The sequence below is a fragment of the Tyto alba genome, unplaced genomic scaffold, assembly GCF_018691265.1.
Source record: "Tyto alba isolate M040663 unplaced genomic scaffold, T.alba_DEE_v4.0 Super-Scaffold_9, whole genome shotgun sequence".
NCBI classification, from domain to species: domain Eukaryota; kingdom Metazoa; phylum Chordata; class Aves; order Strigiformes; family Tytonidae; genus Tyto; species Tyto alba.
The window spans coordinates 26,134,829-26,161,083 of NW_024881330.1; the positions used below are offsets into that span (position 1 = coordinate 26,134,829).

At 38.5% G+C, this 26,255-nt stretch overlaps 1 protein-coding gene across 3 annotated transcripts in view; it reads left to right on the forward strand.

The window, feature by feature from the left end:
• Nucleotides 1-26,255, forward strand: part of RAD54B (RAD54 homolog B) — a 66,581-nt gene that overhangs the window by 30,530 nt on the left and 9,796 nt on the right. For all 3 annotated transcript variants that reach the window (XM_032987940.2, XM_032987939.2, XM_032987941.2), the window contains 6 exons: nt 10,930-11,130; nt 14,226-14,513; nt 17,003-17,165; nt 17,903-18,128; nt 24,967-25,174; nt 25,719-25,858. In XM_032987940.2, the coding sequence (XP_032843831.1) occupies nt 10,930-11,130; nt 14,226-14,513; nt 17,003-17,165; nt 17,903-18,128; nt 24,967-25,174; nt 25,719-25,858 (1,226 nt within the window). The remainder of the gene's footprint in view (nt 1-10,929; nt 11,131-14,225; nt 14,514-17,002; nt 17,166-17,902; nt 18,129-24,966; nt 25,175-25,718; nt 25,859-26,255) is intronic.

Here is a 26,255-nt window from a genome sequence, read left to right on the forward strand (position 1 = left end):
AGCAGTTTGAAGGTAAATTTTACTTAGCCCACTTGACGATACTGTTAGAAGTACCATTCTGAGAAGTCTAGAAATGTTTGTGTGGCTTGTATCAGAAATACAGAAGTAAAATTTGATATGTATAACATGACTATTACTGTTGATACATTCTCTGACATAATATGGCATTCACTTAGGAGTGCATGTGTAAGTCAAAAAATGTGGTTTTTTGGCTTGTAAACTCTGTAAGTTTCACACAGGTGATGTTTGCATTGGTCTGCATTGTAAGGAAGCTTTGGCAGTAGGTTGTACATCATGATGGACTTCCAGGTCACACTGGAAACATCAACTATCAGTTTGGCCAAACCACTTAATGCTGAGTTACCTCTTCTCAGGCTATAATGAGTGTGTATTTGTGTTTATGTCTTTTTGAAGTAACTCAGCTATTTCTGTGAGTCCGATTGAAGAGGTTTGGATGTAACACTGGTTTGGATGTATTGAATTTTTACGATCATAATAATTTGTAGTGTTCTAGTTTCTGTGCTTTTGAAAAAGTACTTGAAATTTGACACCAGGCTGGTCTTTGGCCATCCCAATAGAACCTCAGTCATGTATGTCTAATTCATAAGTCACTGGCAAACACACAATTTGGTCATTTTCAGTACAAGTTTGTTGTAATTCAGTTATAGTCCCTAATTGCATTCTTAGGAGAGTCTGTCCAACCTGGGCACATCGCACTGTTGAGAGCAGAACAGGGTTTCTCAGCTGTGAACACCTGGAATGAAAGCAGGGCAACGTGTCCCTAGTTTTGCTGCTAGCAGGCCAGGCAGCCTCAGTGAGGAAGCCACTTTGTTTAGATCCAGAGAGGGTGACAGATGACAGGAAGGATCTCGAGCACAACTGCCCTTCCCTCAGGGTGGTAAGGATTTCAAAGTTCTTGGACAGCTGGATAGGTAATGGCCCAGCTCTTCTGTGAAAAGTTCAAGAGCAACAATATTCTGGAAAACATGCTTTGTAGTGCTGTGATTCAGAGTACTGCATAGTGTGTGCACAAGCGAGGGCTGAGTTAGGCTTGCTTAATGAATTTAGTCGTTGTTTGTTATGATTATTTCTGATAGGTAAAATTTGTTCCTTTCTTGAAGAGGTTTTGTTATATAGCTGTATGTGCTAATTTGCTATAGTTGAGTTTTGAAAACACACGATTCCTAAGTCAACTTCCAGGATGGTACTAAAGGTGTTTTTCAACAGTCCAGAAGTTAAATACATTTTGAGAGTTTCAGATACTGTAGCTCTGAAAATATTGTGGAAGATATCTGTGAAGATTGCTTTCAGATGAAATAGAGATAAATTTAATTCTTTTATAAATCTCTTCTGATGAGTATGCACATATACATAGGTGTGGGCACACACACACATATCCAGTGAGAAATGCATACGGTAAGTTGATAAGAAGAGTCTGTACATGCTGCAAAGTCTTTCAGGCAACATCAAGGATCAAAGCAGTCCCTTGGGAACAGCAAGTGGACCCAGGCTGCTGATGGAAAGCTGCCACATCTCCGTGTCTTCTAGCATTTCCTTATGTAAGTGGTCAGCTCAGGACCAAAAATAGGCAGAGTTGACACGAAGTAGACTCTTAAAGGCATCCTGAATTCATGGCTCCCTGCATGGAATCATCTTATTAATTTTCCTTGGAATTTCTATGCAATTTAAGTTGTATTCCATTTTCTTACATCCAGAACCAACAAAGGCAGTACAGTAAGCACTGCTTACCTCTACAAGGATTAATTTTTCCTTTTCCCTCCTTCCCCATCTTTCCTGTTCCAGTTTTGCTTTCCTAGTAAGAATTAAACTACAGCTCTAGGTTTTTGTACTTGGGCCACAAATATTACTTTTGTGCTTGGACTACTGAATGGATTACATTTATGTACATCAAAGTTAGGTAACTCGATTTGGAAAGATTACTCTTTCCTTTTTCAAATATTTCATCAGCCACTCTGCAAGTAATCATTGCTGCATAACCCATGAAAAATCTCAAAAATATGACTCATCCTTTGTGTGCCTCTTTCCAGGGTAATGTCATAAATTTTAAACAATCCTGTTTAAATAATTTAGGATAGGAATATATTGTTTCATGTTTATGACAGTGGGCATAAGTTTTATTGATTATTTTTATTTTAAGGACTCTTTATTATAATCCAGGGAAGTCAAAGAAGGCTATCAACAAACAGTACATTAAAAACGTTTTTCCTTCCAGTATGTACTAAAACTGATGTTAGTGTGAAGGATACATAATCTTAATAAATCCCTTTCTGCCTGCTTGCTTTATGTTACAGATCTAGAAGTCTTTTCATTTTAGGAACAGAAATTTTGTACAGCACAGAAATAGAGTTTTATTTTTAATAAAAACCAGTAGAAGTAATAGCAAATGCTTAAGAGTATGCCAAACTATATATTTTCTAAGTACCACATATGGATTTAGCTGTGCACCTGCCATTAACATTTAAACACAAAAGGATGCATACCTGCATGTCTGCAAGCTGCTTCTAAAACTGACTGTTTTTTGAGATGGCTGTAATTAGCCTGTGACTGTGTAGCAGTCTAGTAACTATCTCCTAGTAATTTGGATTTTTTGATAATTTAAATATTTGGAATTTCTCCACCTACATCCTATTTAGATTATCATTTATTGCAATAACATTCAATATTTACAGAACCCAATTATAGATGTTGCTTTGACATGACTTTTGCATTTATTTTTTTATGTAAAAGAGCCTTTATTTGACAGATTAATCAAAACAACTTGTGGTGTGGATGGCAACATGAAAAAGTGTAGTAAACAATCAACTTGGATGGCATTTGACTGGTTCCAGTGTTTTACCAAGCTGATCTGGCTCTCTGCACCAAATGATGCCTGCAGCTTTTCAGAATTCTCAGTGATGCTGCTTTTTCCTTTGATAATAGGACTTGCACATCTATTTCTGTGGACTTGACAGAAGCTTTCAGCTTAGTTCATTAAATTTTTACAGTGGAAGCCGGAGTGAGTTGGATTTTTAGACAGTTGAGAGGTTTAGGAGGATTAGTTTTCTACCATGGAGCTATAATTTTGAAAGTAGGTGCTCTCCATCCTTCCTTCTCTGCCCTTGATACCCTTAAGAGGGAAATGTTTCATTAAATGGTGATGAGAGGATTGTTCCTATTTGTTCAAATTAAGTACATCTACCATCTCTGTTATTGTATATAGAAGGTTCCTATTTGAAAAGAAGATTAAGGTTACAAATTCATGTACCCAAAAACTTGTAAATATGCACAACCTGAATCCAGCCTTCTCATGCTGTTGGGAACAGTCATTAATTACATGATTATGAGTTATATTTCCGTAGGCTCCCTTGCGAGTTTCAGTTCATAGAATGGATTGTGTCCACTTAGTGAGCCACTATTCAGTGTTTTCTTTCCACCTCTGTATTTAGTTATAGACTTATGCCTTGTTTTCAGCACAGTATTAAAACTATTTTGAATTAATTAGCTAATTTTTTTTTTTTTGGTGCCCATCGAGATAGTACCCAAATGTTTCACTGATGTAATTACGTTTCATGACATCCTTGTGAGATAAGAGGTTCGTATAATCTCCACTTTCTAGGAGATAATGCAGTTGTTGAGGCACAGAGAGAATAAAAACAAAAAGCCCTGTTATTGAAGGTGCAGACTGAATTACCTAGGACTGCATTATCTCAGTGCCTTAGTATACCATACAGTTAATCTTTCCAAACCACAACTTCCATTTACACCTGTGAGTGTTCACTATTACTACAGATGAGACTGAACCACTAGTCAGGTGCTCAGACAAATGTTTACTGTTGAAAAGTTGGAGTTAAATGGCTTTCCTTACACCACAGAGGAACTCTAGAAGACATGCAAGTAAAATTCAGTTTAACTAGCCACAAGGGTGGACTTTCTGTCCTTGCAGTCTGGGCCTCCTTCATCACACACCTTTTGCAGTTTGCAACAGACTTTGAGACTGATGTTTACAAATATTAAAATATATTTGATAATTTGCATTTTTGTTTTAAAATAATTTTGGATTTAAAACAATTATGTGTTTTTTAACAAAAATATTCCTGCTTGAAATACCAGTCTTTAGGTGAGTTTGCTAATGATGCTGATATGTGTGAGACGAGTTTTTTTCCTCTTTTTTTTTTTTTTTTTCCTGCCACAGCCCAGAAGATCAGTTCAGTGTACTGAATGAGCAAGAGGTCGCATGGCAGTGTAGCACAGCATGTTTTCTGTAAAAACTTTATCATTAATGCATACACACAATGGGGCAGATCAGGTCACTGGAACAGTCTTAGTTTTGACATCTCCAGACTTTGCTCGACTTCACAGCATTAAAACTATTCACTTAGTGGAAGCTGGGGTCTGAGGAATGGGGTGGAGGTGTGGTGTAGTTTTGTACTACAGGGTTGTAGATGTTAATCTTGTGGCTTTTAGAGCAAATTAACATCTCTAAACAGATTATATCATATAATTTGATGCCTTCACCTATGTAAGACAGGCAAGGTTGAAACTCTGATCTTTACCCTTTGGGATAATGAAGTGAATGATTGCATTAGGAGGTCACTGAATTCAGTGTAGACCCTTAATATAAGCAGCATGCAGTGTTTTGCCCAGTAAGTTTTGCAGGTGTTTGCTGACAGCAAAGAAACTGAAAGACTGAAAATTTTTCAGGCCAAAGAGCGAGAAAGTACCAAAGAGACTTGGGGGAAAACGATACGATGATCCAAGCTTTAGCTCCTGCTTTGCCTTCATTGACTTGTTCCCTAGAAATGCCCAATTCTGGGTCCTCCACCAGTCCTAAACTCAGAATTGATTTGGGTTTGTCTCACAGGGTACGGTCAGTCAAATGGATCCAGTTAAAACCTAACTGCCTCCATCTCCTGTTGCACCTAAATCTCCCTGTGCTCTCCTCCCCTAGCCCTACCCACATGGCGAGCAGCTGCTGAATCCTGTTCTGTAAAATTATATAGAACAGTGTAACAATTATAATAGTTTTATGTTGAGTATTTTGGTAGTCTTAAAATTTGAATTAGGGAAAAAGTTAATCTAGAAGGATGGAGGAAGAGGAATGGGCCCTGTTTACCAGGAGGCTGGATTGCTCTGAGTGCCCTTCTGGGCTCACCTGCTTGACATCTTTTACATTGCAATGCCATGTTGGTTTCTTCCACTGTCACTTTTCACTTGATTTTCCCTGTCACTGTCCAATCATCTCCTGTTCTCATTTCTTCCTCTTAAGTATTCCCTTGATGACTTCCAGCCATATGTTTTTTAGCGAACCTTGAATTTTGAGGGACAGAGATGAGGGGCATTAAGTTTTGCTTGCCCCAGTTCCTTCTCAGACAATCCCAACTCTCTCTCTGCTGCTTAACTCTTATACTGGACTCCAGTCCCAGTCTGCCCTCAGTTATTTTCCCCATCTCTTCTCCTAAAATAATCTGTTGTCTTCCTGCTCTTTTTATTCCTTTCTTGGTTTCTAGCCTTTCCCTGGCATGCTCTGATTCCATCTCTGATTTACAGTCTTTTAAGCAGTTGTCAGTTTTCTACCAGTTTAACATCAGCCACCCTTTCCAGTGCTAGTCTTTCTTTTCAGGCCTCTTCTCCCAAATTGCTTTTCTTTGTAGCTGGTCCTTGTCCCCTCTGCCATCTTTCTCTGCTTGGTGTCAGGAGGGCAGATGATGTCTCTGAAGGAGAAATTGCCTGCTGGCGTGCTTGGAAGAGACCCAGCTTTGGTCTGAGCAGTAAGAGCTGTGACTACAGAGAAGGCTATTCTCGGCCTCAGTTAGAGCATGTCCAGTGTGTAATCCTCAGGAAATCAAGCTGCAAAGAATGTGCAAACTGCATGTATTTCCAAGAGCTTTAATTTTCAGGAATGGAAAAAGTTTTACCCCAACCAAAAGAAGAAAGAAGCACTATCTCTACAGATTTTTAGATTCTTCTCTAGAGTATTGAGTTACTAGAGCTTCTACAAGGAGAAATAGTTTATTGTGACTAAAACTATATTCATCTGTGATTTTGGTTCTCATAAACAGATTTTTCTTTCACTTAAAGTTTTTATGGACTTTGTGCATGTGTATGAATATGTGTGCTTAATCTGAGAGCTAGTGTGGGAGCTGTTGTATGGACTGATGAAGGCCTGGCAAAGTTATCAGCTATGTAAAGTAAGATCTACTAATGGAGATCCCCATCGTAATACACATTCAGCGATCTAGAGGCTAGTTTGATTGGAGTTTCAGAGGAAAGCTATGCATGTAAAGTGACTTTGAGACTGATGTTTACAAATATTAAAATATATTTGATAATTTGCATTTTTGTTTAAAAATAATTTTGGATTTAAAACAATTATGTGTTTTTTAACAAAAATATTCCTGCTTGAAATACCAGTCTTTAGGTGAGTTTGCTAATGATGCTGATATGTGTGAGACGAGTTACATATACATTTTGTGTTTGAAAGAGTGGTACAAAGCACTGGGCTGTAATCAAGTGACTGAGATGTAATCCCAATTGTCATTGATTCCTGTGGTTTTACTGCAAGTCAGCTCAACTCTTGCTGGTTGCACTCCTCACAGAAGTCCCATAGCAGTGCTGTGAGAAAAATTATTACATATTTTTCTTTCTTTGAGGCACACTAATATACATTTACATGTTAGCTTAATATTAAGTTTATCATTAGACTGAAATTGCTTTGCAAATGAAGGATGATGCTATCTCTGTCTCATATTTCTTTAAATATTCCTGGGATACCTTAGGAGTGTGTAACGTACAAATCTTTCATATGGAACAAGACATTTAGCTACTCTGTAAACATCTATTCTCTAAATATTATGAATTATTTTGAGTAAGGAACTTTGTGATTACTTCCTCTGCTCAGATGATGGAGATGATGCTGGCTCTGCGGAGCAGATCGATGGCATGGGTGCAGAGTGGCTGCAGCAGAGCACTGCCATTTAGTTTCAGCTGTGATTGATTCCAAATCTCCTTTTACCTCAGTCCAGATTTTTTGCTCAGCCTCCCTCTCTTTTTTGGTCATTGCTTAGCGATACAGAGCGCAACTTGAATCAAAAAAGCCTTTAAATTGTAATTTTTGCATTGTGACAATGCTTTTTATTTAGAAGATTCAGAGCAGTTGAGGGAAAACTGTTGTTCCATACACACTTACAACATGGAAGTTCAGGTGCGGAGGTGTTACGTAACTTGACAGGTCCCATGGTTTCAAAATCACCCCAACCTAACAGTAGCTGCCAGAAAAAAAGGGGCAGGCTCCCAGTCTCCTTGTTCCAAACCACACATATCCCTTCCCTGTATTGACTGTAGTTGCTGGTGGGACTCGTTGAGCTGGCTGGCCTGAAACTGGTGGATGAGAAGCAGGGGTGGGGAGGGAAGGAAAGGTTTGCTCGTGGGCTTTGGCAGCAGCTGACGGTTGCATGGGGTTAAGCCATTCATTAAACCACAGCTCAGGCTGAGGTGTCCAGTGCCCAGCTCACTGGAGTGCCCCACTCCTTATGGTAACGCATACTTACAGTGCTGCAAGCTACACTGTATAGTCACTGAAAATGCACGTTTGAATTACCTTTTGTAATCTTTCATAATGCAGCAGCTTTCTTGGTGTATTGGGAGTAACCTAATGCACTTAACTGATGCATTTTCTTGAAATCCTGCTCATCAGAAACTGGTTAAACTAGTTTGCCATTGGAATGCTCCCCTGTCCCCTCTCCTGGATCCTGTCCCACTTTCTGTAAATCATCACCTTCCTGAGGCTGCTTAAACTTTTCCTCATATGAACTAGGCTGTGGTTTATGTCTTGAAACTTAAACCCTTGCTTTCTCAATCAGAGAGAAAGCTTTTCGTTCATTTGTGGAAGCTTTTCAAAGCCGTATTAGCCATGTCTTTAAAGTTCCCAAGCCCTTCATTCTGGGAGGAGAGACATGCCACTTGCTAGAGTTTTTTTCATGGTTAAGAAAACCGCACTCCTAGGCTGGGTGGTTTGCTGTTCAGGAGAGAAATGAGTGGTCATGATTTCCTGATCTTTCTCATACTGTGGTGTACACTTATTTACTGTTACTTATTATTTTCAGTCCAGACTGATTAACAGCAGAGCTCAGAATTTACAATTGAAGTTTATCTCGCAGGGTCTCAGCAAACCCAGCTCTATTTAAGATACTATCTACGATCAGTGAGCAGCAATGGTTTTACTGTTGAAACAGTTGCTCTCTGTACCCCTGTATCAAGCACTGAACTTAGTTCCTGTGTGTAACATACCAGTCATTTCAATTCCTGAAAAGTTCCTGACACTGTCTGTATTGAATTTTGATAGTCTACTATTGCACTGGAATACATCTTTGAATTTAAATGGGTGTGATGCTGGATACAAACAAAAATTATAAGATAAAAAGGAGGTTGAATGCAAGTAACTGATCAGCGTTGTTGGTGAACTTGAGATTTTCTATTCAAGGGATTTCTATGGAAGATATTTTTTAGAGGATGTAATTAGTTTTGCATTAAAAAATTTAATTTAAAAAAAAAAAAAAAAGGAAAATACCTTAACACTTTTATCTGAAACTATACTGTAGTTATAAGTAAAAGGAAAATACTTTATGCAGCATAGAAACAAGTCATTCTTGGATATTTTTATAAACAGAAATTCTGATAATTCAGAAGACAAATTGAGGGAAGAATCTGAGCATTGGTGAGGCTGTTATTTTTCAGTTTTCCCCTAGGAACATAGTGGTAGCGTATGGAATATCGGTGCCCAGTTTGCTTCTCACTGGGGACAGGTTGCTTTGGAAATCTTTTTTGGCAAAAGTCACTGTTACAAGATGCTAGCAGTTTCCAGCTCCATTTCTAAATTATTGGTTTTCTTATTATTTTAAATGAAGTAGGGATAAGAAGAACTTGAAGAATTGTTATTGACCTGAAAGTTGATCTGGTGATTTAGATAACACCACGCAGAACTCCCTGAGTAAAAGAGCAATGACCATAAAACAGATCTCAGGGGTCACCAAACTCATGTGGGAGGTCAGTGGAGGAGACAAGGACATGGTCATTTGTTTATGGATGGCCATCCTTCAAGAGAGAAGAAAGTTCTGCAATGAAATCTCCAGTTCTTGCAGTAACAGTTACTTAAAATTTTAATACAAGGAAAGAAGTTGCTGATTGAGAGAATCAGTCTGAAAAGCAAAGAGAAAAGTCTTGTATTTAACTTGTTGAATCAATTTGCAATTGGAAACTCAATATAGAATCAAATTAATCTTTTGTATTTTTAGTAATGTACGGGTTTTCTTTCTCCCCTTCTTTGCACCTCTAAATCTTATCACTTGTGATTCCTGGAGATCCAATAGAGCCCTTGTACCTTTTTTGCAAAACTGCAAGGATTTATTCTTGCTCTCTGGCTCATTTCCCAGGTTTCACCTACAAAGAATCCCTGGCATTTCAAAAAGAGCTGCTCTGTTCCATTTTCTCATCCTTCTGCGGTGTGCCAGTGTTCGGTAGCTGCTTTGCTACCCCTCGGAGATGGGGGCATCAGTCGCATGAAGCACTACAGATGTTGGCTAATGCCCTGAAGAAAACGTACACCTATGGGAAATCCTATCCACGTTAGGCACTGTGTTAGCATAGAGTTCTATTCAGACAATAAAACTTCTAGAGAGCTTTGGGAAGAAAATTCTATATAATAAATATAGCATTTTTCATTTAGATATTATCTTTTTAGTAAATGCTAGTCTGAAAAATTGCACTCGTTTTAGGCATGTAACTTATGAGTGTTTCACAGTTTTAAGAGCATGTAGACTTGATGTAGAAGTGGTAAGTTACCTCTTTATTGGACCGTTAATGTGATCATAAGTTTACTCTTGCCACTTCTCTAAATACCAGCACACTTGGACATTGGAAAGGTTAGTCTGTGGCATAACCACTTTTTTGTAACAGATTTGTATAGTGTTGAATCCCAGATGGAATCAAAGGAGCAAACCGATTTAAGCCTTTAACCAGCGTGCAAGGGTATTTTAATGAAAATTAGTCTGATTCTCCTTTTGAAGCTGTGCATGTGCTGAAAAGGAATGCTACAGATAATGCTTTAGGTAATGCTGGGGACTTTTCTACCATTTCTTATGTCAGATTGCTAACTCTTGAAAACATGTGTTTTATTCTTAATCGATATTATAATCAACTGGTGTCTGTTCTATTATGATTTCTTAACCTTATTAACGTAAGTATCTTCTATTAATATTTATATCTGTGACACTTATAATTAGGTAATTGCTGCCAAATCTATATCAATATAAGCCTACTAACAGCATTTGAGTTACTGTAAACTAAAGAGATGGTCTGTTTTAGGATTTGCACAATTACTTCTTTTTAAAGGGTATAAGGAAATGAGTTGAAATAATGTTTTGAATTATTACAGTTATGGTTATTTTGCCACTTAGTACTAACGACTTCAGCTCCAGCTATTGTTACTGCCCTCCTTTGCTTCCCTTCCTGAGTTCTGTGTTCCTGTCCTTGCTGCTTCTAGAACATTGCCCAGCACCAGGACCCTGTTTTCATTTTCTCCTATGCTCATTTCCCTTTTGGTTTTTTTTTTGAGTCTTTCCTTTTATTCTTTCTCCACTCTCATCATCTTTTATGTCAAATCAAGAGCTTTCTTACTAATGTACCAAGTACTGTGCTTTTCCTGAAAGTGCATACTTTCTGAAAACAATTTAATGATTTCTATTTCAGGAAGAGTCCTTATGTGCTGTTCTGTCTCAGTCCAAACTTACCATGAAGAACCCAGGACAGGAAATACACCACTTTGTTTATATAAGATGAATGCATAGATGGTCTCTGATTTGTTTGAAATGCAAATGACTCTACGCTTTGTCAAGAGAACCCGAGATATTCTTTGTTATTTTATTTCCCTTTTAGATGCACTGTATTTGCCAACATCAGGGACAGCAAAGGAAGAAGCAGTTCAGGAAGAACCTGACTGCCTTGCAAAATATTTCAGTGTTGTGTGGTGTAAGGCATCAAAGAAAAAGCACAAGAAGTGGGAAGGCGATGCTGTTCTTATTACAAAAGGAAAGTCAGTAATACTGAAAGATATGGAAGGCAAAGACATTGGAAGAGGTACTGTAGATTTGCATACTTGTGTAAGTGAACCACTGGCTTAAAATTACTGTGCTTTGAATAACAGAGGCAGAGCTCTCTAGATAACTTAAGAGTTCTCCATAAGAATGTCAACCACAGGATGAAAAACCAGTAGGTTTTCAGGGGGAAAAGGAGGCAGAAAGCAAGCTTTATATTTCTTACATATAAGGCAGATGCATGGGGGAGGCTGGGGCAGGCTGAATGACATTATCCACAGAAACACCAAATGCTAGCCCAAGGAAAGGATCTGGAAATGAACGGCTGTACTAATTCAGCAGAGATGCCAAATGAGGAATGAGTAGTTGATTTCAGTTGCTCACATAATGCATTGGAGATAAGTTTCAGATATTCCAGTCAGTAGTATGGCAACTGGGAATGTCAGAGGTTGGATCTGTACATTTCAGCCAGTCAAACAGCTAAAAATATTGTCTTTGTCAGAAAGACAAGCAAACAGCAACATTTTCCAGCCCAGCCAAAGTCAACTGTGTAGCAATTTTTAGTCTTGTAGTTTTAGCAGCAGCTGCTGCTGTAAGACACAGTTTGGGTTGATATCAGAGTTAAAAATAAGACTTGCAAACTATAGGCTGCAGTCAACTTGAAGCAGTAATTTTTTACTGAAAGCAAAGCAAGAATTAGATGTGCTAACTGAGCCAAAGATATTTTGTAAGGGAGTAGGATTGGACAGAGTTGCTACGAAACATAATTTGATCAATTTTAGGGCTGAGGTGGCTTCTCTGGACATTGTGAGCCTTGTTAGGATGAGGCAGTTTTGATTTGCAAATCAGCCTGTGACTTAGGAGTTAATTTGAATTTATTTATAGCAAAGCAATATATGTACAGACTTGCTTGTTTTTGAAAAAGGCAGAGAGAAAGAGTGTAATGCCTGGAATGTATCAGCCACCACCCTGTTGTTCTTGTGTTTTTTTCAAGTCCTGTTTTCCTGAATTAGCAGAAAACACAATAGAAAAATTAATATTCTGATTTTTACTAGAAAAAGTCTTTTTGCCGTGTTTGATGGTGTCATGGAGCACAACAATACCAATGTCACTGGTGCTAACTTTTCCATTCAGAGTTGTTTTCAATGCTCATTGATTCTAAGAAGGTCACAAATTGACCAATTTAAGCAGTGTAAGTTTTAAATTTCTACAATTATTCTACAAGCCCACTGAGTGAGAAGGAAAGGTCCAGTAGTGGTGCTTACCTCTAAAATTGTATTTAATACTGGGAAGTTTACACTGAACATGAATGAGCATCCAGGATTATTATTTTTAAATGGGAAGAAAATGGCAAAGGAAGATTTTATTTATTTTTTTTTTTTTTTTCCTTAGGAATACCAGGGCTGGATCTAAGAAGGGGCATGGGAACCTAAAACCAGCACAGGCTAGAGCCTGTTTTCAGGGCAGCAGAACATCTTGCTTTTCTCCCCTGCAAATGTCCCAATTCCTTAATAATGTATTACAAAGAATTTAGGAAGTGCTCTCTAATAATTTGCTGTATGCTATAGAAACAGTTATTTCTGGCAGCTGCATAAACATTTGAGCTTTGTAGGTTTGCTTTTTGCCTTTCCTAAGTTCCCATCTACTCTTAAAGCCTACCCATCCTGTCTTAGAATTTGGCTTTTCAGACCAGAATCCAAAGGATCCCGCACAGGAATGCACCTGTATTCAGTATGTTCAGCCTGAAGCTATGTAGAGGTAGTAACAGAAAACAAAAATGCAGAGCAAAGGAGAGGTCATGAATGCTCCCTCCAGGCATTTGGGAGGGCACACGCATTCTCCCGTGTTCAGACTTCTACAGCTCTTTCCTGAAAGCAAGCATCCTTACTTGAAGAACCAAATAAGGTTCACTGTGTGCTTTCTGAATGCAGTTAGAGGAGGGAGAGAGAAACACCTCCCTTTCCCTTTTGACCAGATTATTTTTCACCACCTGCTTAGACTGTGAAACACCTCGATAAACTTTTTCTCTTCAAGGAATTCAAATCCAGATCTTAACCTTCCACATTCCTAGAAATGGGAGACCTGAGCTTTTCAAACAACTCCCAGCAGTCTTTTTATGTAGTGTTTGTTGGATAAAATATGTGTAAACTTTCGGGAGGCTTTGCCTCTTTCACAGGTCAGTGCTTTAACTGCTGGTCTACACAGTCATGCTTTTTATTTTTTTGTCCTAACTAAGGATCCAAGCCTGTTTATGCAAAGTGGCACAAATTCAACAACTGGGGTAAAGACTGTGCCTGATTCTAATTCTGAGGTGGAGATGTATCTTTGACCTCCCGTATGTCTCCTGTTTCTTATGTGAGAGTTTCAACCACTAGAATTCTATTTAAAAGAAGGAACCACCACTCTTTCCTACATTATTATCTTAAAAGAAAGTGGCAGCTGTAGCTGTATTTTGCAATGAGACTAATAGTATGTGGTAGCTGCTCTGAGAATGAATGCCTGCCTGATGGAGTCCCTAAGGGGACATAGAAAAATGCATTACATTCCCAGTAGGTTTTTCGGTGAACAAACTAATTGAGCTGACTGATAAATACTGGCAATAATGAGAGTATGTATGTTTCGGAGCATGTGTAGAAGTAAAGATTTCAGATGCATATGAATCCTTAATTGTAAAAAGCTAATTTAGAGTGATTTTAAAAGTAGAATATTCTGTTTAGATGAATAGCAAGAGGGGCTAGTGGTGTTCTTGTTGGGGCATGAAAGGAAGGAAAAAGGACCTAGAATGGTAATTAGTTTTGAGCAAGTTTAAGGTAAACTGCTAGATGTTATCATATGGGTCCGGTTTTTGTAAATTCCCTTAAATGGGTATTTGACATTCAGTAGAATTAATTGCGGATGGGTATGGTTGAATATTTGCTCACACATTCTGCTATCTAATTCTGATTCAAAAATCAATCAAATGTCAATCTCTGCTAAGGAGACAAAGACTTCATGAGTTCATATGTGTAACAATTAAAATGCTTAAGAATGAAATACCTCTTCACAGTTTTGCTTTTCGTTCCTGCAGATGAGTACTGGTGTTAAGGAAGTAGTATTTGCTATGTTGTCCTAACTGATAAATTTTTTATAATCTTTTAGGTACTGGATATAAATCTAAAGAGCTAGACAGTCTTGATGAAGGTCAAACACTGATGATTGGAGGAAAAGAAATTGAAGTGATGGGTGTAATTTCAGCAGATGACTTCAGCAGTGGCAGGTGCTTTCAGGCTGGAATAGGGACTCATGACACAGTCCCAACTGCTTTATCTCAAACTAATATGAAACCATTCTGTAAACCATTCAAAAGTGTCTGCCAACCCAGTTCTAAAGAGAATGTGCTCAAAGATTCTCAAAGCTACAAACCTCGCCACGATCCAAATGCTTCAAGTAAGATTCAGATTTTTAAGTTTCTTTGAGCATCCCCTGGCTCTTGAAAAGACATTGAATGTGTAACCAAAGTTTTCATGTCCTCCAATGCATTACTGAGGTATTTCTGACATACAGTATTAGTGTTTCTGTCAATACCACGTTAGGATTTTATCGTGTATATTTCTAACGTGAAATACTCCGCACTGCATAAAGTTTCTCACAGTTGTTACAGATGGCTGTAGAAACAGGTTAGAGTGGTTTCTGAGAGTTTTGCCAAGAAAAATTATTTTTTTGATGCTAGAAGTTCTAGATGAGTTCCAGCTTCCTGCTGGGGTCAGTGAAGCACTGACATAATATGGCAGCACAGCAATTACAGTGGAGGATCAGTAATAGATGAGTTAAGCCAGGTTCAAAAGAATTGCTCTGAGAATGCCTGATCCTTCACAGCCAGTGAGTGTAACTGCACGACCCAAACTCGACCAGATACATCTTGGAATAAAAGTTTTGTCTTAGTGCTGGAAGTACCGTGTGGTGAAGAGCCATGGGAGTTCATAAATGGCATAGAAACAGACTGGTTAAGCAGTCATATAAGAAGGATCCTGTAAACATTTCTTAGCTGCAGGAAGTGGCATTGCTTATCTAAACGAGAGGTACTGTTTTGTCTGTCAATAACAAACCATTTAGGAGCTATATTCTGCTGATGGCTTTATCTTTCAGATAGAAGATAAAAATAAGGTTAAAGAAATGTTACTAAACAGAGCAATGCATACTTAAAAAGTTCTAACTAACTATATTTATACCTCCATCCTACTTCTTACTTCATATATGGATACTATTTCCAATACTTTGAAGCTGCTACCTGCCTGCTATGTAAATAAACAATTAAATCTTAATCAAGTGGTAATTAGTGATATCATTGGCCCTTTTACAGAGCAGCCTTATTAACACTAGCTTCTGGTCTGAATTCAACTTGATTATGTTGTATCTAGGAACATTCTGTCCTGTGGTTGCAAGATGATGCTGCATTAGCTTTCTAACCCAAAATCTGGCAAAGAGCTGATACATTCAACACTCAGATTAATTTATTTGCTGTTTGTGCACTCGTCTGTTAAAAAGCTATGTTTTATTCTAATTGTCTCCTGTGACTTCTGGGGAATTTGAGTACCTCCTATGAGATTTTGAGAGCTCTCAACACATTAATAGGTTGGACTCTCAGTCATTAGAGTTGCTTACACAGGAGAATCACATAGTTAATTTAACGCCTTATTGCGAAACTTCTTTCAGAAGTAACAAAGATACAAGACCAGGACCTTCTTATTGGAACAATGAGAAGTTTTCACATTGAGGTCTATGACTATAGTTGATTAAAATGCAGCTTCTTCAAAATGGAAAGCCTTTTATCCTTGTGCTTAGCAGAAGAGAGCACAGTGACAAAGATATAAAGCCATGTATTTCATATATGATTTCTAAGTTTTTAGTCCAATGCTCATCCAGGCCTTGTTTCTTCCCCATCTCTGAGGCTGCAAAATTGTGTCAGAAAAGTTACCTTTTGTCACCACTGGCTCTTACCAAATTCCATGTGCACATGTATGTAATCTACCAGAACTCAGCCCTTTGTCAGGAGGAAACAAAATCTCCCTGAATGATACAAACCTTCAACCAACCTATTTCCAATAATAAATTATCCTTATAGATCTACTTTAGTGACATAAAAATACAAACAGCTCTGAATTGCTTTCTCATTCTGTCCTCTGACAATACAACTTTTCAGTGAAGGTGTGTAGCATCAATATAAGCAACCCAGTATGGACCTCGTCTAGCAAAATTATGTTATTAGAGTTTGTAAACAAATTGTGGCAAGCAAAACTGTTATTCAGGTGTAGCCCAGTACTTCATGCTCTCTTTGCCTCTGTGTGTCTTCAAACCTTGTCAACTTGTTTTATTCATGCACTGTGACAGCCTTTGTCAGCTTGCTCTCGGTCCTTCCCTATTTTTTTTTAACAAATTGTCGTCTTTTTATCTTCGTTTCTCAGGCAGAGGAGTCTTTCTGGGAAAGCTACAGGAATATCCCCTTGAAATGTAGTGTCTAATCTTTATGTAGGTCATTGTTTATGTTCTTTTTCTTAAACTTTCCATTCAGAGGCCTTTTAGAAATACTTCTGATTTAACTCTATGCATTCAAAATCATCATGCAACATTTATTAGGTAGGCAGTTTCACCTCATAATAAAAAAAAACACTCAGATTTCTCAGTTTGTTAACTTTACCTCTGAGAAAAGTGCAAACTATTTGGGAACCCCCTGTAAAAGTATTTTTTATTTAGAAGGCTCTCTAAATACTCTGTAAATTCATTTTCTGTCTGAGAATGATCAATATATTAAACAGTATTTTTAACAGTCATTAGATCGTTGACTTTATTCTGTAGCTGAGTTAGAGAAATAATACCCTTTGCTAACAGACTGAAAATAATGTTTTTGTGCAATACTTGTGTATGTTTTGAACTTAAAGATTCTCTAGTTATGCCAAGACCAAATGCAAGTCATCAGAGGATGTTCAATAAGGCTGGTTTACCTATGGTGGATGTAGTTGTGGATCCTTACATTGCAAATAATCTCCGACCACATCAGAAAGAAGGAATTGTATTTCTATATGAATGTGTAATGGGAATGAGGTAAGATGGTAGTTATCCTTTTGGCTTTCAATATCTGAAATATTTCAATATTTTCATGCTCATGTTTGAAATTAGACAATTTGAATGGGAACATTTGAGTAATTGTTCAATTAATTAATATTAATAGTTTCCCCCCCGTAGAGGTTGCACAAGTTTTTTTCTGACCTGTATGTAGCATCGTGTTTGCGATGGCTTTGCCAGATGTGATGAGAAGCTAGTGTACCAAAAGGCCTGTCAGTTCTACTGCAAATATCAAGTCTTTTAAAGACAGTCTAACCCATGCTAAAGAACAATGCTTTCTGGGTTTTATAATTCATGTAATTTATAATTATTCATATAGTTTATAATTCGGGCATTTAGAATAAAGACGCTGTTAAACTAATCTGTTGAAAAAAAATACAGTACTATTTTCAAAAGTGGTTTCTAAAGTCATAGATCAAGTCATAGATTTCTTAAGGTATATACAGGTTTTAAAAATATTAGATAATAGTTTTAATTCTAAAAGCAAATTTAAACTATTTGGTTTTGGAGGACTAATGCATTAATCTAGAAAATTAGGAATTTCACTCTAAAGTTGTCTGGTATAACTGAATGAGAACCTACAATAGAGCATAATAAATATAAGTAAATTCTTTATCCTTCAGAAAACAACCACAAGGAGCAATTCCCTAAACCAGTTGTAAATAATTATAGATATGTCTTTTAAAATATTACCACTGCCTAATTACATCTTACAGAGTCAGTGGCAGATTTGGAGCTATTCTTGCTGATGAAATGGGCTTAGGGAAAACACTGCAGTGCATTGCACTTGTCTGGACTCTTCTGCGTCAAGGGGTCTACGGATGCAAACCTGTACTAAAGCGAGCACTGATTGTCACCCCTGGGAGTCTGGTAAAAAACTGGAAAAAAGAATTTCAGAAATGGTTGGGAAGTGAAAGGATCAAAGTCTTTACAGTTGATCAGGTAATATTTATTTCCGAAAGGGGATTACATTGGATTTGGCTTGGAATATAGGACTTGTGATCTTTTTTCCCCTCTTTTTTTTTTTTTTTTTTTTTTTTTTTATTTTTAATTGGAGACCAAAACTAGTAATTCTCTATTGATATTTATTTGTAGTACTTTATTTTTCCTTCAGGTAATTGTGCATATGGGCATTTAGCTGCCAGTAACTAGGTCATAACTCAAGCTCACCTGCCAGTGTAGCATATGTCTGTCTTATCTTTCCTCAGGCTTCACCTTTGAAGATGTAAAAGTTGACATGCTCTTCCTTGTGCCTCCTTGGTTTAAGGAGCTTTCTGTTGTCTATCAAAGTGCACATCCTCCCTGCTTTATGTACCAGAGCATCTACCTTGACTGACTTATACTGTGTTTCTGTGGTAGTTGCTTTTGTTCTGTACTGAAAACTTTTTCCTCTTTGTTTCAGCTGTCTGTTTCAGGTTACTTCAGAAGGTTATTCCTTTACTGTCACTGTCAAGAATTAGGTTTCTGTAGGGATGATTTAAAGTCTCATGAGTTACCAAGCCTTGAGTCTCAGTGTTAGATAATGTGAATATCTCTCATCTCTATAAGAAAGCAGACAAGTACAAGTCTTAATAAAGAAGTGGGATGATGCTGATCCCTGTCCTCTCCTATACTTGAGTGGTTCCTGAACTGCTGGTGATGACAATCCCAAGTTCCTGTAGTGCCTGGATGAATCCCATGTGCTGACAAAGTTAATCTTTTAATCTTCTTGATAAACCTTTCGGGTCCCGTCTTTGTTTCTGAAACACAAACTCTCTCTGTCCTTTACTGCAAAGAATAAAAGTTCTAGCACAGACTCTGTGCTTCAGTGACCTTTATTGACTGCATCAGGCAGGAAGACACTTGGCCAAGTAAAAGACAAGGGAGTTCAAGGAGTGAGGGTGTAGCATCACTGACTGAAGGTCTTCTCTGGAGGAGAGCCACATCTTGCTCTGGTTATCCAGCAAGGCTTTCTTGCCATGTAAATTTTTCCCATTAAGCATGGCTCAGTATTTCTGTCAGAGGGTTGGGTCCCCTCAGGACTGGCACTCATGAAGCTGTGAACAGGAGACTTGCCCATTCCTTTGTTAACACTTCTGAAACTTTCAGGTTCAAGCTCTGTTTTTATAATTTACCATCCAGTATTTCTTTTCCTATGACTTCTGGTCCCCATGTGCACATGGAGTGGGCATTCCTAGCAAAAAGGAAATACAAGTTGTTTAGCAAACTGTGGTTTCTATATATACATTCAGCAATCTGCTATACCCCTACTTTTTCCTTGCTCCTATATATTTGAATTGTGCCAGTGGGAGGAAGTGGAGAACTTACAGTAGTGCCTTAGTGCTCGCAACAGAGATATTTGTTTTCCAGTTATTTTTTAATCGCTCCATACAAGTAGATTGAAGAAACAAATAGTACTTCATTTTGAAGATGACCTGGTTCTTATATCAGCCAGATTTGCTTTTAGTTTCTTGCATTATCCTTGTTGTCTGTATGGAAGAGTGCATATTTCAGATGAAATGGAAGTTCCCAAACTGTTTTTAAACTCTTTTGTAGAGCATCCAAAATTTTGTAACAATAATTATTTATTGAATTCCACTCATTATTGTCAAAATCTTGAAAGTGTTGAACTTCCTCATATTCCACTGAGGACAATCTACACATAATAGGTGCTCTTTGCATCATTTGCTTTTCTTAGTAACTTGTTTCATGATGAGAGAAAACTGACTTGTCAGGAACTGTAATGTTATATAGTTTAGGATGAGAAAAGCCGAAGTTTCTAAAAGAAGTGGAGACAAGGAAAAATATAATACAGCAACATTTTTACCTGAAAAGGTAGTTAGAAATAATTGAACATTTTCTTGCTCTTTTTATCAGTAGTGTTGGGAGGAGAAAACCTGAATTTGCTGGCAATTACTATGACCCAAAATGACAGGATCTTTCATTTTATTTTAATTTAAATAACTTCAATATTCTTACTCATCTTGTTGGGGCTATTTGGATTGAAGACACTCAGCAGCTTTTAAGATTGTGTTCCCAAAGAGCAAGGAATACATTGTCATGCAAAAGGAAGACACAGTATTACTTGCCTGGGATATAATGAGGTATTTCAAAATAATTTACTGTCTGTCTTTTCCAGAAAAACAGCAATTACCATACTGTTATTTTTCCAGTATAACTTAAGAGGAAGATCTTGTCTCAAAGGTTTTTTCTATTCTTGCCTGTAAGGAATACATTCAAAGAAGTGACAGACTTTTTAAAATGTGTTAGGTGTGTTTTCCTCACTTTCACACTGAAACACCATGGACTCATCCTAATCTTTCAGCAATAGATTCTTCAAAAAACCAAGACATTACCTGCTTTTAAAATGTGATTACAGTTTACTTCTCTTAAAATGCAAATGTCATGTAGAAGACATTGCTTTTAAAGTTTGGGCGTCCCCACAAAGGTTTCATTTAGGTCTTGTTAATACATGTTATCAGCATTTGAGATGTGCTTGAGAAAATAACTTCTTTATGTGTTTGCAGAGTATCACTTCTACTGGGGTTGTTTTGGTTTGGTTTTTAAGTAAAAATATCTAGAGAATTAATTAAAGGTTTACATTGCTTCATGATTCAGCATTTTTAAATTTACACTTCACCAGCTACATTGGATTTGGACTAGTGCAAAGAAAGGTCTGTTCAAAAAGTAAGTCTGAGACATTATGGAGATTTAATACTGATTGATAATTGCTCCATATGTAGCTCCAGGCAACTCACTTAAACCTGTCAAGTCACTTTGTGTAATTGTGAAAATGGAGGCTATAATACATGCATATTTTGCAGCCAGTTAAGAGGATAAATTAATTACTTGAAATTAGCTTGTCAATTTATTTTAGTTTTTAGTCCATCATCCACTGCTGTTGATATATACAACAGGGAATATATTATATTTGGCTGCAGGATTCTCCTGCTTTTTTTTTAAGGGGTTCAAACAGTCCAGGGGGGTTGATGATTTACCAGGGGAGGGATGTTGGAGGCAGTTCCCCAGTGCCTCAGCACTTTTTCCATAGTGTCAGCTCACAGGCCATAAGTGTAGGAAAACAAAATGATTTTTGAACCCTGGGCATCTTCTGATGCTTGACCATCCCAAGAGAAAGTCAGAGAGGCATTCCCTCTGTCTTCAGAACTGCAAAGTGGAGCCTGAATACTGGGCAGGGACAAGACTGGGTGTTACTTATAAGGCTACTCTGTGTCTCTGTTCCTGTGTTGGGAGATTTTCTGCTCCTATTTTGAAAATGGCAGTAAAAATATGGCCAGAAAACAGTCTGTTAACTGAAGTCCTGGAAACAACAGGAATGCTCAGGTCCAGTCCAAACACCTGGGGAAATCTGTGCATGCCCTTGTTACCTGCTCTTCACTACTCCTTGCTTCCTCCCACATGTGCTGGGCCTCTTTGTGAGCAGCATGTGGGGACTGATGTACCACAAGGTACTCTGTGAGATTAATGTGCCAGATTCAGCCTGTAGATTTGTCTGAATCATCTGCTAGGAGGTTCTAAAGGTTGTGATAATTAACTGGTACTGCTTTTACAGTGTATTACACCATCTGGCTCCAGACTTTGTTGTCTGTGTTCAGAAACTGATCTTGTTTGGAAATAAAAATACATTCTGAGGCTCTAGCTGGATTTGCTTTCACAATTAAAGAGGTCCTTCAGCTTTTCAGCTGCCCCTATAGCCTGCTTAGTTAGTGAACACTGATAGGAAATAGGAAGGAGCATACAGGGAATTAGTGTCTGGAGACAAGCAGAAAGGTGAGCAATGTGCCTACAGCAGATTTTTCCATTTTTACACATAATTACAAGACAGGAGCAATCCTAGTACACTCACTAGTCTGCACAGAAATGTAACTATTTTGAGGACTAGGAAGAAGCTCCCTGTCACATTACAGTAACTTTTTGTTTAGTGTGTCTATTGAAGGAGAAGGGTGTGAGGGATATATGAGCAGAGGGGCTCACAGACATTTTCTGACCAGTATTACAGGGTTTAGAAATCAATTGCTTTTATTTACCAGTAGACAAGCATGTTTTCTGGGGCTGGTTATGGGCTCCATTTTCTGCATCCCAGGCTGCCTTAACCTGTTGGCCAACCCATCAGTATTAAGACCTTGTAACAAAGTTATCATAGAATCATCATAGAATACCAGGTTGGAAGGGACCTCAAGGATCATCTCGTCAAACCCTTCTTGGCAAAAGCACGATCTAGACAAGGTGACCCAGCACCCTGACCAGCTGAATCTTAAAAGTGTCTAATGTTGGGGAATCCACCACTTCCATGGGGAGGTTATTCCAGTGGCTGATTGTTCTCGTTGTGAAAAATTGGTGTCTTGTGTCCAGTTGGAATCTCCCCAGGAGTAACTTGTACCCTTGTCTTCTCTATGTGACTCCTTGTAAAAAGAGAGTCTCCATCTTCTTTGTAGCCACCCTTTAAATGCTGGAACATGGTGATAAGGTCTCCCCTAAGCCTTCATTTATCAGGGTTGAACAAACCCAGTGCTCAGCTTTTCCTCATACAGCAGGCTTCCCAGTCCTTTGATCATCTTTGTGGCCCTTCTCTGGACCTTCTCCAGCCTGTCCACATCTTTTTTATACGGTGAGGACCAAAGCTGAACACAATATTCCAGGTGTGGCCTGACAAGCAGCGAGTAGAGTGAGGTAATGACTTCTTTGTCTCTGCTGGTGATGCCCTTGTTGATACAACCCAGCATCCTGCTGGCTTTCCCTGCCGCTGCAGCACACTGCTCACTCATATTGAGCTTGTTGTCCATCAGGATCCCCAGGTCCCTTTCCACAGAGCTGCTCCCCAGCCAGGTAGATCCCAGCCCGAGCTGCACTCCTGGATTATGTTTCCTGAGGTGCAAGCCCTTACATTTGACCTTGTTGAACTTCATAAGGTTCTTGTTAGCCCACTCTTCCAGCCTATCCAGGTCTCCCTGCAGGGTGGCTCTCTGTTCCAAAGTGTCCACTTCCCCACTCAGTTTGGTATCATCAGCAGACTTCACCAGGGTACACTTGATCCCATCATCCAGGTCACTTATGAAGATATTAGACAGCGTTGGGCCCAATATCGATCCCAGGGGGACCCCACTTGTGACAGGTTGCCAGTTTGAAGAGGAGCTATTTACCAGCACCCTCTGGGTGCAGCCTGTCAGCCAGTTCCCCACCCACCGCACAGACCACTTGTCTAGACCTTAAGGCGTCGGTTTCTCCAGGAGGAGGCTGTGGGGAACCATATCAAAAGCCTTGGAGAAAGCCACGTAGACAGTGTCAACCGCTTGCCCTTCATTAATCGAGAAGGTTACTTTGTCATAGCAGGTGATCAGGTTTGTCAAGCAGAGTTTGGTGAATCCATGCTGTTTTTTCTCAAGCACGTGCTTCATTTGATTGTGACAGCCCCCTGGAGGATTTGTTCCATAACTTTCCCAGGGACTGAAGCAAGACTGATGGTCCTATAATTTACTGGATCCTTCTTTAAGCCCTTCTTGTAGATGGGGATGACATTAGCCTTCTTCCAGTCTTCTGGGACATCGCCCAGTCTCTAAGACTTCTCAAAGATTACGGGGAGCAGCCTCACAACAGCATCAGCCAGCTCTCAACGCCCTTGGGTGGTTAACGTCAGGGCCCATCGATTTGTAGGAGTCAAGCTCCTGTAACCATTCACACACCAACTCTTCCTTCTCTGACAGTGAGTCTGTGTTTGCATCAGCCTGGATTTTTGTTCCCAGGGCCTGGGGCCCAACAGCTCTGGTAAGGGCAGAGGTGAAGGTGTTGAGAACCTCTGCCCTTCCAGTACTGTTGGTGACTAATTCACCTCTCCTGTTTAACAGCAGGCCAATATTTTCCTTCTGTTTCTGCTTGTTGTTTATGTACCTGCAGAACCATTTCTTGTAGCTTTCGGTATCTCTGTCCAATTTAAATTCAAGCTGAACTTTTGCTTTTCTAACTGCATCTCTGCATACTCTGGCAATGCCCTTGTAGTTCTCAACAGGTATTCATCTGCTTTTCCACCTCTGGTACACTTCTCTTTTGGTTTTGAGTAGATTTAGAAGCTCGCAGTTAAGCCAAGGGGGGTCTCTTGCTCACCTTCTTTCCTTACCTTTAAACAGGATGAACTATTTTTGTGTTTCCAGGAGACTGTTCTTGAAAAACTCCCTGCACTTGCTAGCTCCTTTATCCTCCATGGAAGCTTCCCATGGAATCCCTGCCAACTGAATTCTGAGCGAGCTGAAGTTTGCTTTTCTAAAACTTAAAACCTATTCAATAGGATCAATAATAGTAATATAATAGCATATTCAGTTCAAAACCACAAGGGGAATTTTGATACAATGTGGTAACTTCCTACTGGACCACATTACTGCACCTTGCAGCTTAAGATCCCAAAGTGAATGTACAGGCAGCTACTTATGCCCCTTCGTTATCTTGGCTTTAATTATTAATTTGAAGCTTGCTTGAATGCCAGGACTGGGAAACTGCTACAGGGAGCTTCCGTGTGCTTTTTAACTTCACGGTAATGTGTCTCAGAGGATTTAAAGGCCTAAAAGAATAATGAATTTTCTTTTAATCAGGTGGTAAAACTCTAAATTCCTGTATCAGATCCCATATTTCCTTTGCAAATTAGGAAAGAATCAATGATCCAAACTCATGAAGGAGATAGGGTATGTTTTGTGTCATGCTAGAAAAAATTTCTGTAGACATTGGATGTTTAAGGAATATGGTGAGTGATCGCCAGAGAAACAGTATGATTTATTTTTCGTTATGCTTGTAGGACCACAAAGTAGAAGAATTCATCGTTTCTCCACTTTATCCAGTTATGATAATCAGTTATGAGATGCTACTGCGATGTTTGGATCAAATTCAGGCTATAGAATTTAACCTCCTAATCTGTGATGAAGGACATCGTCTGAAAAATAGCTCTATCAAGACAACTACAGCCCTCACTAGTCTGTCTTGTGAGAGGAGAATTATCCTTACTGGTTAGTGTCTATAGCTACTTTTAATATTTTGCTATGTTAATAGTGCTGGGTTGGGGTAAAGGAAAAAGATATTTTAAGTATGTCAGGATCACAGTATAAATTTTCGCAATGGGTATTAAATACACAAATCTTGGGTCTAGTGAAAACAGATTATTTCAGATTTTTTTAAATAAACTCAAAATTTGTCTATCTCCAGGGGCAGGCGAGGAGCCTAGCAACTTCTGTAAGGGAATCAGTGCTCTGTTGGCATACACTCATTGTTTTCCTTTGTAGTTATTTACTAGAATTGATTTAGAACTTGACTTTTTAAATTCATTTGTCAAAACAATTAGATGTGCAGTCTGTTTAGTTAGGAGGGCAGTAACTTATTAGTCACAATAAAGTTTTTGATTCATTCAGAATCTCTCAATAATTCACACTGAAACAGAACATCTGTTTTCAAGATGCATTCTCAGCATTAAACCCTGCATTCAACAATTGTACTTCTATCAGTTTGCAGAAAGAGTTACCACGTGCGGAACTTTCTTTTTTTCACTCTTTCCAGGTACCCCAATCCAAAATGACTTGCAAGAATTTTATGCATTAATAGAGTTTGTGAATCCAGGAATTCTTGGTTCTTTATCCACATATAGAAAGATATATGAGGAACCGATTGTCAGATCTAGAGAACCTCCAGCAACAAAGGTATGTTATTTAAAAAAATGCAGTTATAGAAGAAAATTCACAGACATCACTGTGAAATTTGCCTTCTATGGAATAAAATGAAGCTCAGGACTACTAGTAGTAGCAAAAACATTTCATCTTCCTATGTAAAATATATTCACTTGTTCTCCAAAGGGAACAGGAAGAATACATGCATGTTGAGATCATGTCATTTTAGTTGCCTGTTAATTAAAAGGCAAAAATTGTTCTTCCAACACCTCACATTCCGAAAAACGCCATTTGCATTACCATGTGATGATACTTTATTCCTTCTTAGTTTCTCCACGGTACTGCAAAATCTCGATGATTTTATTGCATTTCAGTAAATTCTAGAATGTAATTCAAGCCTTGGGTGTCTTCTGGGACATTATCTTCCTTT